This window comes from Brienomyrus brachyistius, chromosome 14 (assembly GCF_023856365.1).
Source record: "Brienomyrus brachyistius isolate T26 chromosome 14, BBRACH_0.4, whole genome shotgun sequence".
Classification (NCBI taxonomy): Eukaryota; Metazoa; Chordata; class Actinopteri; order Osteoglossiformes; family Mormyridae; genus Brienomyrus; species Brienomyrus brachyistius.
Genome location: NC_064546.1, coordinates 18,610,162 through 18,623,866, shown reverse-complemented (window position 1 = coordinate 18,623,866; position 13,705 = coordinate 18,610,162). Strand labels below are relative to the sequence as shown.

At 42.1% G+C, this 13,705-nt stretch overlaps 1 protein-coding gene across 1 annotated transcript; it reads left to right on the top strand.

Moving 5' to 3' along the window:
* Positions 1-339: 339 nt before the first annotated feature.
* LOC125707529 (interphotoreceptor matrix proteoglycan 1-like) lies at positions 340-12,727 on the top strand. The gene is made up of 8 exons (XM_048974756.1): positions 340-1,033; positions 7,347-7,562; positions 8,664-8,830; positions 9,045-9,079; positions 9,755-9,798; positions 9,876-9,931; positions 10,023-10,196; positions 12,505-12,727. Exons 1-8 carry the CDS (start codon positions 967-969, stop codon positions 12,607-12,609), a joined length of 864 nt encoding a protein of 287 aa, XP_048830713.1. The 5' UTR covers positions 340-966; the 3' UTR covers positions 12,610-12,727.
* The last annotated feature ends 978 nt before the right edge of the window (positions 12,728-13,705 follow it).

The window sequence follows — 13,705 nt, the reverse complement described above, 5'->3', positions numbered from 1 at the left end:
AGATGTAGGTCACCAAATAGTGCAATGAGGCTATGATGCTCAGTCATCCTTGTCATAGTAGTTTTCATCGCATGTATTTGCCTGGATTGTTCAAGATGAAACAGTCCTGGTGTAGAAAATGTAGAAAGGGTTAGGCAGAAGGCTATCAATATAATTTTTTCCAGCAGGGTGCTGGTGTTATGGGTCTTCTTAGGGATTTGCCTTGTTAAATAACAGGAAGTGAAACAACTTTTCCTCCAGTTACAGAAATCTACATTCAGAGTTCCAAAATTTACATTGTGGTGGATTAGGATAGAAAAATGTTAATGAAGTAGCTGGATGCTAAGCCCCTGTGGCATTTAGTGTTAGATGAACACCCCCACAGCAGTGCAGATGGTGGAAGCAGAGAAGCTGTGGCTCAACCGTGGACCTCGTGCAGAAATAAAAGCCGTCACCTTGTAGGGGGATCGAGGTTTTCGGAGAGCTGGTGTTGGGCGCTGTGAATTGGTGGTCGCTCTGGGTGATCTACGAGGAGGGAGCGATCGTGGAAGGGGTGACCGAAAGTGTCGGAATGTGTGGGCCTGGACTCCTTTGAGTGACAGATGCTTCTCCAGAAGGTCATTAACAAGATGAAGATGCAGGATTATGTCTGAGCTGAAGATAAATAGATTACTCCCAAAACAGAATGTGATTTTGTTGTTTTTTCCTCTATCCACTTGGCTGCTTTTGTGACACTGGGCCCATCCCTCTTTCTCCCTCTCTCTCTTTCTCTCTCTCTCTCTCTTTCTTTCTCTCTCACCCAAAGTTCTCTGGGATCATCACTGTCTAGAATTCCCACCATCTCCGTTCTCTTCTCCTGACCTACCATCCAACATCAATGTCCACCCCTCTATACATTTACTTGAAAGGAGCCCAGAAATATCACCAATCCAAAGGACTTTTTCCCTTCCCGTGGATGCAAGATGAAATGAATCGCGAAAATCCATCATGCTTTTGAAAAATACAATTTTCTTTACACTTTTTTTACTTGTGGTCCAAGCATCTACAATCAAAGGTAAGCCGGGAAATGGTGATGTGATCATTAAATGGAGAATGGCTAGCTTTACTTTGGTTTAATTGAGTTCTACACAGAAATTCTTGCTTGATAATGCACAAGGATTAGGGAGATTGGTGCCAAATGACTAACCCTTTGTACAGGCAGTGTAGACATTTCCTTTATATATCGGTTCTGAAAGGCATTTACTGTAACTTGATTAGAAAATTCTACTAAATTGTTTAGTTTAGCTATAACTGATTCATGTTCTGATTTTTATCACAATGACCAGATGTAATTGTTCAAACTTTTCATAAACTTTTAAACTTTTTGTTTAGAATACTCATAGAAACGTAGGTCCTTTATTATACAAAACAAGCCAAAAATTACTTCTCATTCAACAATAAACTTTCCCAATAATAACATTAAAATTTTACAGCACTTCCCAAACTATTAATGCATTAAAGTGCCAAAACAAGACCAATGACATATCGCACTTGATTTCACGACTGCATCAGCTACTTAAAAATAATTTGCTAATGGCAGTGAAGCACTCAGATGCAAGTTACCTTAAACGGTCTTGATTAATGAAACACATAATGTCTGAAACATTAAACTGAGAATGAACATGTTGTAAAATGAAGCTCTTGGTGTTCATGGATGATTTCATCTTTTCTATTTTCTCTTGTTTTAAATGACAAAGAATGTTTCTCCGATGTTTTGTTACGGGTGACTTAATGAGACAGGCCGTTAGCCCAGAATGCTCCTGAGTGAGTGTGTGTGTGTGTGTGTGTGTGTGTGTGTGTGTGTGCGTGTGTGTGTGTGTGTGTGTGCATGTACCAATAATATTTTCCCAGGAACCCTGGTCATGAAATAGATATCTCAGTGCTAAAACTTTAACGTGTCACCCATATCTCCTTAAAGTCCTCCATCAATAATGAATGCTTTTAACAAAACTATGAGTGCCTGAAATACTTCGCAGATCCTAATGCTCTTTGGATTTGGCTCTCATAATTTCAGTGATTATGGAAGTGCACAAAAGCCCTCTGTTCTTTGGCGTGTGGGACGCTAATCTCTTCTGGCTTGTTCCCCCCCCCCCCCCCCCCCCGCCCACCCCAACACCCATCGAAGAGTAACAGCAGATCTTCAAAGACAGGCGTGATGTAGAGCGATTACCTTTCTGCAGGTGCACTTTGGGTGGGAGTTTAATTTCACATTTAACGAGGTCCTCAGTAACTTGTCAGCACGATCTTGAGAGGTTAATATTTCTTGAGGTGGGACTGCGCAGAGTTTGCAGGTTCACTGCTCAGTCACACCGGTGACATTTTAAACACTGAAATGAAATAGGTTTCGTTTCAGTGTTTCGAGAGTTTCAAGCCGACATCAGATGTCTGCAGCTTACATACTGTACAGACATGACAGAGACGAAATTGATTCCAGATGATTCTACGGTACGGATGAACCAAAACCCCACTAATGAGTGCAAAGCTGTTAACAGGGTATTGTCTGCTGTCTGTTATTTGTACGCTTCTATTAATTAGGGTCAGGAAAAGGTTAATTGCAAAAAGATACGTATAAGGCAACAAAGGACATAGCAATGAGGCAATGAGGTTTGTTTTGAGACCATGCAGTTCCTGCCCTACGTTGGGTTCTAAGTCAGACATTTGCAAGTTCTGTCATTGTTTTTCCAGTTTAACTGTTATCCGACGATGTGTAATAACTCATTGGATTAATCCTGAGGACAATCATGTCACCCACTGTCAGATTTGCTGTCTCCATGTCACGGTTCTCATTTTAGGAGATCATTGCGGAAGTGCATGAAGAGTTTTGTGGTATTCAGTTGTTCATAGCTAATAACTAGCTACGGTAGCTAGCTTATGTATTAGCACAGATTTATCCAAATTTCTGTATCATGACAGTTTTATTTCATTTTAATTTTATACAAAAAGCCAAATAGCTGTTCTCTTGTGTTCTATCTAAACTCCGTCCTCAATTTTAGTTTTTAAATTCACTGTATGATGTTTCTGTCACCGGTGTTTAGCCATAGTCAGGAAAAATGAGGGGTTACAAGCTCTGATGGGTTGATTCTGCCACAACCTAATAAGTCTAATAAGGTGAATCAGGTTCAGTGTCCTGCCCCGAATGCTGTCAGTTTAGGTCAGGTGTGGTCACTGGTATCATCCTATGAAAACTGCTCCTGGAAGGTTTCTGTTCCTATGCCAGTTAAGCTACTCTAGCCTCTGAGCAGGATGCCAGACACTATAACCGGCAAATTCCATTAACACAGAGCCGTGAGCAGGAACCGAGCTCCCTGTCTTGATCTGGCATACCTCAGCAACTAAAGGGAATTGCTCAGTCACTCCCAATCTCTTTCATTCTATCCCGTGCTAATGTTTGTGCTTCTATTTTGAGTTTACTGAGTGATGCATCCCAGGATATATGGCATAGCAGCGAAAAATTTTCCGGCTTAAGGAGCCGACAATTATATAGCTATGGGCTGTCGCAGATGATGGGATAAGAGTGCTGGCTGGTTCTGCATGACGGGGAAAAAAACAGGCGGGCAATGTTGGGGCAGGATTTACGTTACACGGCACTCAAGGACCCAGCAAGGACCCTACTTAGTGTGTTAGGTAATCATGCCTGATTTTTAATTTCTTTTTTCATTTGGGTCTGGAATCATACCACAAGTAAATCGGAGGACATGAAGCACAACTAGATATATCTGAGTGGCTGAGCTGCTGTCTGGTTTCTTGCAGTGCCAGCCATGGCTGGATTATGGACCAGGCCAGTGGAACCAGTATTCCTGGGCCTTGGGTAGGAGGGGACCTCGGAACACTAGTCACCTCGAGTCGAAAATCTGAGCTAGGAATGACGTCACACCACATTGCAACAGTGAAGCAAGCCGGAAAGCCATTTAGCAATACCAGTTCTAGCCAGGTTCATTATGTTAACCATTGTTAGCAATATCAATTTATAACAACACATTATGCGGTATTTTTGCGGTAGTTTGTGTGGCTGTTCCAGTTGAAATTTATGTCCCAGAACCTTGAAATTTCGACTTCCCAGTTGAAATGGGACGCAGCATAGCAGTGCAAGCTAAATGCTATGAGCCTCATATACAACGTGAATCGACCAACAGGACCCTTTGCTTATAGAGCAAAAGAGGACCTTCAGAAGCCCTGGATCCTTTGATAATTAACCACCAGGGGCTTCCAGGACCTTCTGTGTGTACAATGCAAGCAATCCCCACCAGCATTTACAGTGAGCATTGACCATCAAAGCCGCAAGGCATCACAACATATATATCGCATGTTAAGCACGATCACTGCACCTGTATGCCCCCCCCCACCCCCACCTCCCTATGACAGGGGAGCCCCCAAACTCCTGAGCATGATCTGGTCCTGGCACCAACCTACTGAGTTGCAAGATCCTTCTGCTTGTGTTTTGTTTCAAAGACCTTCTGAGTGAGTGTCGACCATAACGTTCATTCTTCATGCCGGTTTGGCTTCCACTGGATAATAGGCTGATTGGATTTTCATGTCCGTAATAGACTTAAAGCTCTGTGTGGTTGACAATCTTGAGTATTACCATGAACAGATCTGATCTCTTCTATTTGACTCTCCCTGCTGCCCCCTGGAGGATGGGCTCCCCCTCTGAGTCTGGTTAGGGTTAGGGATTCCTCTACTGCCCCCTGGAGGATGGGCTCCCCCTTTGAGTCTGGTCCCTCCCAAGGTTTCTTCCTTCTGGGGAGTTTTTTCTTGCCACTGTAGCCTATGGTTTACTCACTATGGGCTTTGGGTGGGGATGCTGTAAAGTGCTTTGAGTCAATGTAATGTTGTGATAACGCGCTATACAAAAAAATAAATTTATTTGTTGTTTGATCAAAGTGTGTTAGCTGTTGGAGCTGAAGGAGTAGTGATTATTTTATCCCATAATGTATGTTAGTGTACTGGAAATGTGTCAAGTAGCCTCATCATCATGCTTCGTTAATAGCTGAAGTTGAAGTCTATATCTAGTATGGAAATACATCAAATCAAAATATTGTATGACATTGTCCTACATATGAACATATAACAATATCAAATAATGTTTTCATCAACATGGTCCTGTGGCAACAGGATCTTTCCAACAACCCTACACTGGATAAGAACTTAGAAGATGGATAAATGTGAACATTCATGTGAATCTTTCCATTACAGCTAAACACTAGAATCATAATTGTTGTAATATATATATAATTTTATTATTTTTATTATATATTTATATATTTATTATTTATAAATTATTATTTATAATTTAGATTAAAATCTAAATTGTTTATTTGTCTCAGATAAATTTAATTGAATTTCTTCCCATCATAGTTGGCCTGTACTGCTTAAAAATATTTTGCTGCTAAAACTTAACAACACTATTATTATTATTATTATTATTGGTAGTAGTAGTAGTAGTAGTAGTAGTAGTAGTAGTAGTAACAGTATCAGGGTCGGTTCTGTCCAGCTCTACCCTGTTTCGCCAGCAGGTGTCACTGGTCATCCCACTTTTCCCCTCCCTGTCTTATAGCCCTGTAGCCCTAGTGTATTTCCCCTGGATGCTCCCCAGACTGCTGCATAGCTCAGTGGATTTAGTGTGGGGCGTCAAGGCTGCAACCCTCTGGTCATGGGTTTGAGGCTGTTTATATTTATTGCTGTTCCCTAGTGTTAGTATTAGTTATCTTCGCTTCCCTGTTTTTGTTTGCCCTACTTGTGTCTTGTTTGGTTTTGCTTGTACTTGTTCCTACTCTTTTCCTAGCTTTGTTAGCCCTCTGTTAATGTTCCCTAGTTCCTGCTCTTTGTTAATCATAAGTTATTTCACCTGTGTCTTGTTGTCCTTCTTCTTTTTTGATTGGTTGATTTTGTGTGTTATCCACACCTGCCCTTGTTAGCCTTCGTTATCTGAGTGTATATTAGTGCCTGCCCTTGTCCTGTTCCTCAGTCAGTCATTGTGTCAGTGTAACAGCGTGTTGTTACCTGTGTTAAGTTACTGCTTGTTTGTTACTCTCTTTCATTGCTCCCCATGTTGCCCTGTTCGCTCATTGTGTTACCTTCTTGTAGTTCACTGTTGTTTGTTTCAGTTGTTTTTTCAGTCCCCAGTGCTTTTGCCTGGTGTTTTCAGTTTGTTAATAAACCCTTTCGTCTTGGAGCCATCAGTGGATCATCACTTTTTTTTCCCACTTGCACCGTACCCCACCGGAGCTAGTAGTAATATGTAAACCAGATTCTTTTATAATAGAAAAACAACTAATAACAGGTGAAAGCTCAGAAAGTGAACTTACAAAGGCAAAATATATTTTAAACACTGTTTATTGAAAGGAGCTTATATATACAGAAAATCATTAAAAGCACAGTGACCTGGGAAGTGACTTTTGTTGACAGTTTAGAGTAAAATTTATGTGAACTCAAAATTACCATTTTAATCTGTGCATGTACACTTCATGCCTTAATCCCTCCTGATTTGTTTTAACATTCCTGTATTGTGATTTTGCATTAAGGAAGAGGTCTTCCACCATTCCCCACATTTTAATCCTTCATATCCCATGGCAGTAAAATAACTGCTGGGAAATTAAGTATGGTGCATGTGGTATCACATTGTCACCTTATTTATGTATCATTCCTAACACAGAAAATATGACAAACCCATGAAATGAACCTTGGAATTGTCCTTTAAGCAAAAACTTAAATGTAGTTTAAAAACACACCAGTTTGACTTTGCAGGTTTAGCCTTGGATAGTTTTCTGATAATCAGTCTAAGGTCCACAGGGGTGAGCTGAACCTCACCATGTCACATATACTGCGGTACCTGACGCATCCTGCCTGCTGTTTCGGCCTCGTCTACATGTTTTATGCTGCGAGGGAGTGAAAATAAAAGATTTCATTGCACGCTAGTAGCCAGTAAACCTTTCCCATGTTTCTCTAGACTTGCCTGTTGTGCTCGGGTGAACTTTCTGTGCGACCTATTGCAAAGAGACAGCTTTCCATTAGTGAGACATTTCGTGTTTCTCAACAGCAGAACAAAGATCCGGTGAAATAGAAAATGTTATTTAAACATGGAGAATTAAGGGCAGCCATTGATCTTTTTAGTTTAATTCTGATGTAAATGATGCTGGTTATAGAAATATACCACAGGATCTAATCATGCTAGAAAAGTAATATATACCTTCTGTAATGAAAAAACCAGTACAATGAAAGTTAGACAGACTTGTCCTCTGTTTGATGTACATTTGTCGCGCCCATCTCCCCTTCAAAGAAAAAAGGCAGGAAGAGAGTCATTTCTTTTTTGCAATTCTTCTTTGCTGTAGATCTAAATGACCACAATGCCCCATTGTCCAGAGACAGCCGGAAACAAACAGAAGAACAGCCAGAGATGACCAAACAATTCAATGTCAAAAGAATGTTTGATCTGGGAAGACGGAGAACAAAGAGGTCTATCATCTACCAAACAGGGGTTAAAGTCTGTCCTCAAGAAAGCATCAAAGACGCCCTTGCCAGTCACCAGGCTTATTACAAGCTGAGAGGTAAGAGGTGCCGGCTCGATTGGACTTTATGGCCATTACATTACGAATCTTGATAATACTTGCACTTCCTGTTCTTCTGTCCTGTTTCAAAAACTGACAAATCCGTTCAAGCCTTCTAAAGTAATGAGAAGTCTCCCTTTGATCGTCCGCTGGGCCTCTCTTCCTTTAAAACTCCCATTCCGAGCCAAACAAGACTCGCGGATTTCAAAGGTTGAGCACAGAGACACCCAGCTATGTTTGATGGTTCAGTGCATCGCGATCAGCAATGCAAGCCAGGGGATCGTCATGAACAGCGCACTTTTATGTGAACGTTCTCAGCGTTAAATTATTTAAGGCCATTCTATAATGCCTGACGAGAGAGTACGGCGGAGATTAAGGTAATATTAGAACATCATCGCTCAGTAATGTGGACCCCTGTTCTGGGTGCTTATCTGGACATGAAGCGATGTATATCGACCAAAAGGATGCCACACCCCCTTCAAATGATTGATGAAGGGTTTATGAAAATGATCAGCCTGTAGGGAATTTTATTTGAATCAAAGTCTAAACACTGAACAGGGCCACAGGGTCAATGTTAAGGGCACATATTCAGATACAGTCTCCAGAAATAGAATAGAATAGAATAGAATGGAATAGAATAGAATACAATATCTTGATTATCATTGTGCATGTAAAATGAAACTCTATGTGCTTTTTTCACCAATATTACATTTAGTTAAAAAGAAAATTAAAAGTACATACAATATATAGTCCATCCATCTATCTATCCATCTATCCATCCATCCATCCATTTTCTGTAATTGCTTGTCCTTTAGGGTATTGAGGTAGATATGTAGTATATAGTTGAACAGTGAACCAAAGTGTAGAAACGCCACTATTTATTCTTTTTATCATCATTAAACGTAATGATGAAGTTTTTTCCTTTTTTTTAATTAGCGTATGTTTAAAAATTAGCTGCACGCTAATTGTTTGAGGTGTTTGAAGTTGTGCATCCGATGGCATCAGCTGAATGAAGCAGGGATTTTGCTCAGATTATTGAGCTAGATGTCAGGCCCCGGCCTTAGAGCTCGACGGAGAGGGAGGGACTGATTCTGCTCTCAGTTTGCCAGACGGCAGTGTGGGAGGCCTTCCGCATTTTCCTGGACCGAGTCCCCAGCACCAGCGAGTATGACAGCTGGGTCTCCACCTGTCAGCAGGAATCCCTCTGCATGAGCGACCTGCTCCAAAGCTTCAGCAGCTCTCGGGAGCACCTGGAGATGCTGTACAAGGTACATGCCTTGGTGGACACTGTAACCTTCTCGTTCTGCTGGAAAAACACAATTGTGCCTGTGAATTCTGATGACTGGTAATTTATCAAGATACAAATTCGGAAACTTTTCTCGAACTGACTTTGCTACAAACTTTATGTTGGTACAAATCTGCATTTTTACACTATTGTGTTCCTGCCCCCCCCCCCCACCTCACAATCTTCTTTGTTTACAGACGGTGAATGTGCAAGACAAGATTGACCGAGAAAGGTAGACACAGAGACAATCGGTTGTATTATAACGATCTTGACGTTAGCATGTTTGGTGTCTTATAGGGAACGTCACACTGTTGTTCGGGGGCCATTTTCATTACCGAATCTCAACAGGAAATTAAGGACTGAGTTCCTAAAATTGAAATACACAGCTTGCTTTAGCGTCGTGGAGCTATCGGCTGTAAAGGGCCAGCTGCAGAATACAGATAAGGATTTGATACGGGAATAGGTAATTCACTGTGTATCACAAACTCAACCATCACAAACTGTCAGAGATGTCTGAGGAGTGCAGATTAATGCTATACTGGCTAGACTAGACTCAAAGTTAAAATAGCTAAAAATTCTAATGTTTTAGCTAAAGTTACTTCAATAGGTCAGAGCGTGAAGGAAATTGAAGCTAAACTTGAAATGCAGCATTACTGTTCCTACCCTGAGCCAATCCCCAGACTATAACTACAAGCACAAAAAAAAAAATCAAGCGGAAGAAATAAAAACCTTCTGAAATTGATTATGATCTGGTTAAGTCTGCATGGATCCGTGCAGGAATGTGAGAAGATATGGGGCAAACACCTTTAGTGTTATTCAGTCTTTGCATTTAAATTTAAATTTTATTCTAAAACTGATTTTTTTCCCCCACCTGGTTTCAATCTGACTGTAAAATCTTTCATCTCAGGTCAAAACAGCATGATCCAGAAAGGGAGCGCGAGAAAGTCCACGGTGAGCATTGATTACTGCTAAAACCCCTGTTTGCTAAACGAGGTCCTTACATTTAATGAATGACTTCTGCCCCATAGAAATTCCGTCTGCCAATCCCTGTGAAATACTCCTCCCCAGCCACGCGTCCCAAGAGGTGAGAACCTCGTCGGCATCGGCCTGAACGAGGCCAGGATTGTCCCGTGATCCTGACGTCGCTCATGTGGCCATAATTGTTTGCTTCGCAGAAGGTTATGGGCCATAAAGAGGCAGGAGCTGAGTTCTCCAGACCATCACCAGAGGAGCCCGAGTACCAGGTGCTGGAGTTCAGCATCACCATTGCGGATCCGACCGTAAGTGAACTGGTGAATGAAACCAACGGCGCCCGGTATAAGGAACTGACCCTCAACCTACGAAACCAGGTGATTACTGATGTTTCATACTGTATGGCCTTCAAAGCAGAGAGGAGACTGACTGCATATAATGTGCGTTAATGTCAGCCCAGTCTAATAGCCTTGCAGTCCTGCCCTTGGGAAACTCATACCACTGTGTTTTATTGGTTTAATCCAGAGTGACACCCGCATCTGTATTTTATATATATTTTTTTCAAATTGGTCCCATGATATAGGATTGTAAATGAGCCTGGAATGATCGACCGGAAACGGGTTTATGGGGGGAATGGTGTAATAGGAAGGTGGCAGGTGTGCTGAATGCGGTGTGTGACTTAGCAGGTTAGGCTGCTGTGCCTGCAACCGGAAGGTTGTTGGTTTGAATCCCAGGGTCAGAAGACCGACCTCACCAATGGGCCGTTAAGTAAGGCCCTTAACTCCCAATTAGTGCAGAGACAGGCTGACCCTGCATTCTCAAGTAATGTAGCTGTACTGTATGTTGCTATGGATAAAGGCATGTAATAAATATACTGGAGCAGAGATAGTGATGATGTACCAAGGGCAGGCTGCCATCTGCCAAGATATTAGATAAACTTAAAAACACATATTTTCAGTTTGGTAGAAATTATTAGAAATTAGAAATTATTATTGAGATATGCCATATAAAAGTTAATATGTTTTTCTTAAATTGAACTGAATCAATACCAAATCAAAAAGCTCTGCACTAAATTTATTTTTGAATAGCACGTTCTCACAACATTACATTGTCTCAAAGTGCTTTACAGCATCCCTGCCCAAAGCCCACAGTGGGTAAGCCAGAGGCGACAGTGGCAAGGAGAAACTCCCTAGAAGGAATAAACCTTGGGAGGGACCAGACTCAAAGGGGGAGCCCAACCTCCTGGGGCCAGCAGGGAGAGTCAAATCGGAGAGATGGCTGAGTGCCAGGTCACGCTGTCTAAGTCATAAAATTTCAGTCACAACTGGGGAGCAGGGAGGTGATGACAAGCAGGGAGTAGTGCTCCTTCAGATCACTGGGCAACCAGTAGTAGGGCAGCCGGGCTCACGTGGAGGATGACAGAGGCAGAAGGGCGAGCTGGACGGATGGATGTCATGGGTAGTGGAGACGTCGCATGTAGCAGGGTGTGCAGGATATCTTGAAAATTTGTGGTCTCCAGGCAGCACCCCCCAGGGGGAGTAGGGGAAATAAAATGTGCAATTAGTCAAAGTAGGGGAGACAATACACAGTGCTAACAGTTAAGTGAGTGCAATTTGTAAGTGCAATGTGCAAGCTCAGGTAGATATGGCTATGGCAGCATAAGTAGGAGGGAGAGGCAAGTGGGAATGCAGGCATGGGGAGTCCCTGAAATGTCAGCACTCCAGCTCCACAAGGGGGTGGGAAGCTAGAGTGACAGCACTGACAGTCCAGTTTATCCAAAATCCAGTGGCACCGATCCCCACCCAGTGCTACACCTCCCACTGCAGGTCTAACTGGGAGTGAACAATTAGCTAAAGCTTGGACTAGAGTCTCTATAGGCTAGACTGAATAAGTGTGTTTTTAGTCCAGACTTGAATATTGAGAGTGAGGCTGAATCCCTCACATCTGGTGGAAGACCATTCCACAGCTGAGGAGCTCTATAGGAGAAAGCTCTGCAGCCTGCCGTAGCTCTTTCTGCCCTGGGTACTAACAGATATCCTGCCCCTTGAGAATGAAGCAAGCGTGGAGGGTTGTATGAAGCCAGCAGGTCACTAAGGTATTCTGGTGCTGTTACAGAGCTGCTCATATTGTAGAATTTAAGGAACAATATTACTGTAAATGCTGAAGTTTAGCTGGCATATTATACGATTAAAGTGATTACCAACTCCCTAATAAATTACCTTGCTATTCTAAAGCTGTTGGACTAAATTCTGAAACACTAGGGTAATTGTTTCAAATAGGTAAAGGCTCTGTTGAGATCACTGGCATTTTTGCCACATAGATTGAGGGTCGATATGGACGAAAAGGGCAGAACCATAGATGATAAATTGCAAATGACCATTCTTATGTCTGCAGCGATGTAACATCTAATACCTGAAGCCACATTGCAGTGTGCAGTCAATTTGCAACAAAGGGCTCCTGGAATTAATTTCATTGAAGTAAAACTTTTAAACTTGGCTTTAAGTGTCACTTTCACTTTCTTTCGGCAGATGCTACATGTTCTTCAGAAACTGTCAGGATTTAAAGAGATTCGAGTTTTAGGATTTAGGTAGGTTGTCTGTCTGTGTATATCTATCTATCTATCTATCTATCTATCTATCTATCTATCTATCTATCTATCTATCCACCCATCCATCCATCCAACAGAGGGTTGTATTTCTCCTGGAGCCTGATGCAGGAATCACATGGCTTGGCCCAGGGACACCCTACAGCACACAAACCCTGACATCCTGGGGACTCCAATTAATCTAAATGCATGTCTTTGGGCTGTGATGTGAAAGCATAGAGTGCCAAGGACAACCTGTGCAGACACAAGTATTAGAGACTCCAACCCTGGAGAAGCTACACACTGAGACACAGTGCTACCTCACCCACCTCCTATCCACGACTGGACAACAGAAATATGATGATGCCATCTATGCATCCATCCATGCGTCCATCTATGCATCCATCTATGCATCTATCCATGCATCCATCCATGCATCCATCCAAGCATCCATCCATGCATTCATCTATGCATCCATCCGTGTCCATCTATGCATCTATCAATTCATCCATCCATCTATGCATCCATGCATTCATCCATGCGTCCATCTATGCATCCATCCATGCGTCCCTCCATGCGTCCATCTATGCATCTATCCATGCAACCATCCATGCGTCCATCTATGCATCTATCCATGCATCCATCGATGTATCCATCCATGCGTCCATCTATGCGTCCATCTATGCATCTATCCATGCATCTATCTATGCATCTATCTATGTTCCACCCACCTAAGTTAGAGTTGGGGAAAACAGGAGAAGGCCTCCATCATTTATGCTGTGATTTGACTAAACTCCTACCTTTCACAGCAATTTTTCCTTGGCAGGTCCGGACATGTCTCCGTCCACTACGCTGCTGTCTTTGAGGGAGACGCGTTGGTCTCAGAGACAGCGGGCAGCGAGAGCACAGTACCGGGTTCCGGTCTGGGTGACCAGATGACAATGAAAACTCATCTGAAGGACATGGTCACCAAAGCCCTCAGAGAAGATACATCACTGCCGTTGGACATTCATTCTGTCTGCTTTGGACCTGGTTAGAAACCTTTGATTATATGCAGGATTTAGGCGAAACTTTAAAATGACCTTATGTTGCATTATGTACTAGATATAATCCAAAGGAATAGTATCATTTGACAGATGACTCTAAATGTAGACAGATTGTGGCTGCAAATTTATATTCCATGCAATAATTTGTTTCCAAATGTATATATTTATGTGAATGTACTATTCAGGTAGAAATGAGCTTTTCACCCAATATTTAGCTTTGTCAAGATTTTTTGATGTTGTAAAATAATTTTTCTTT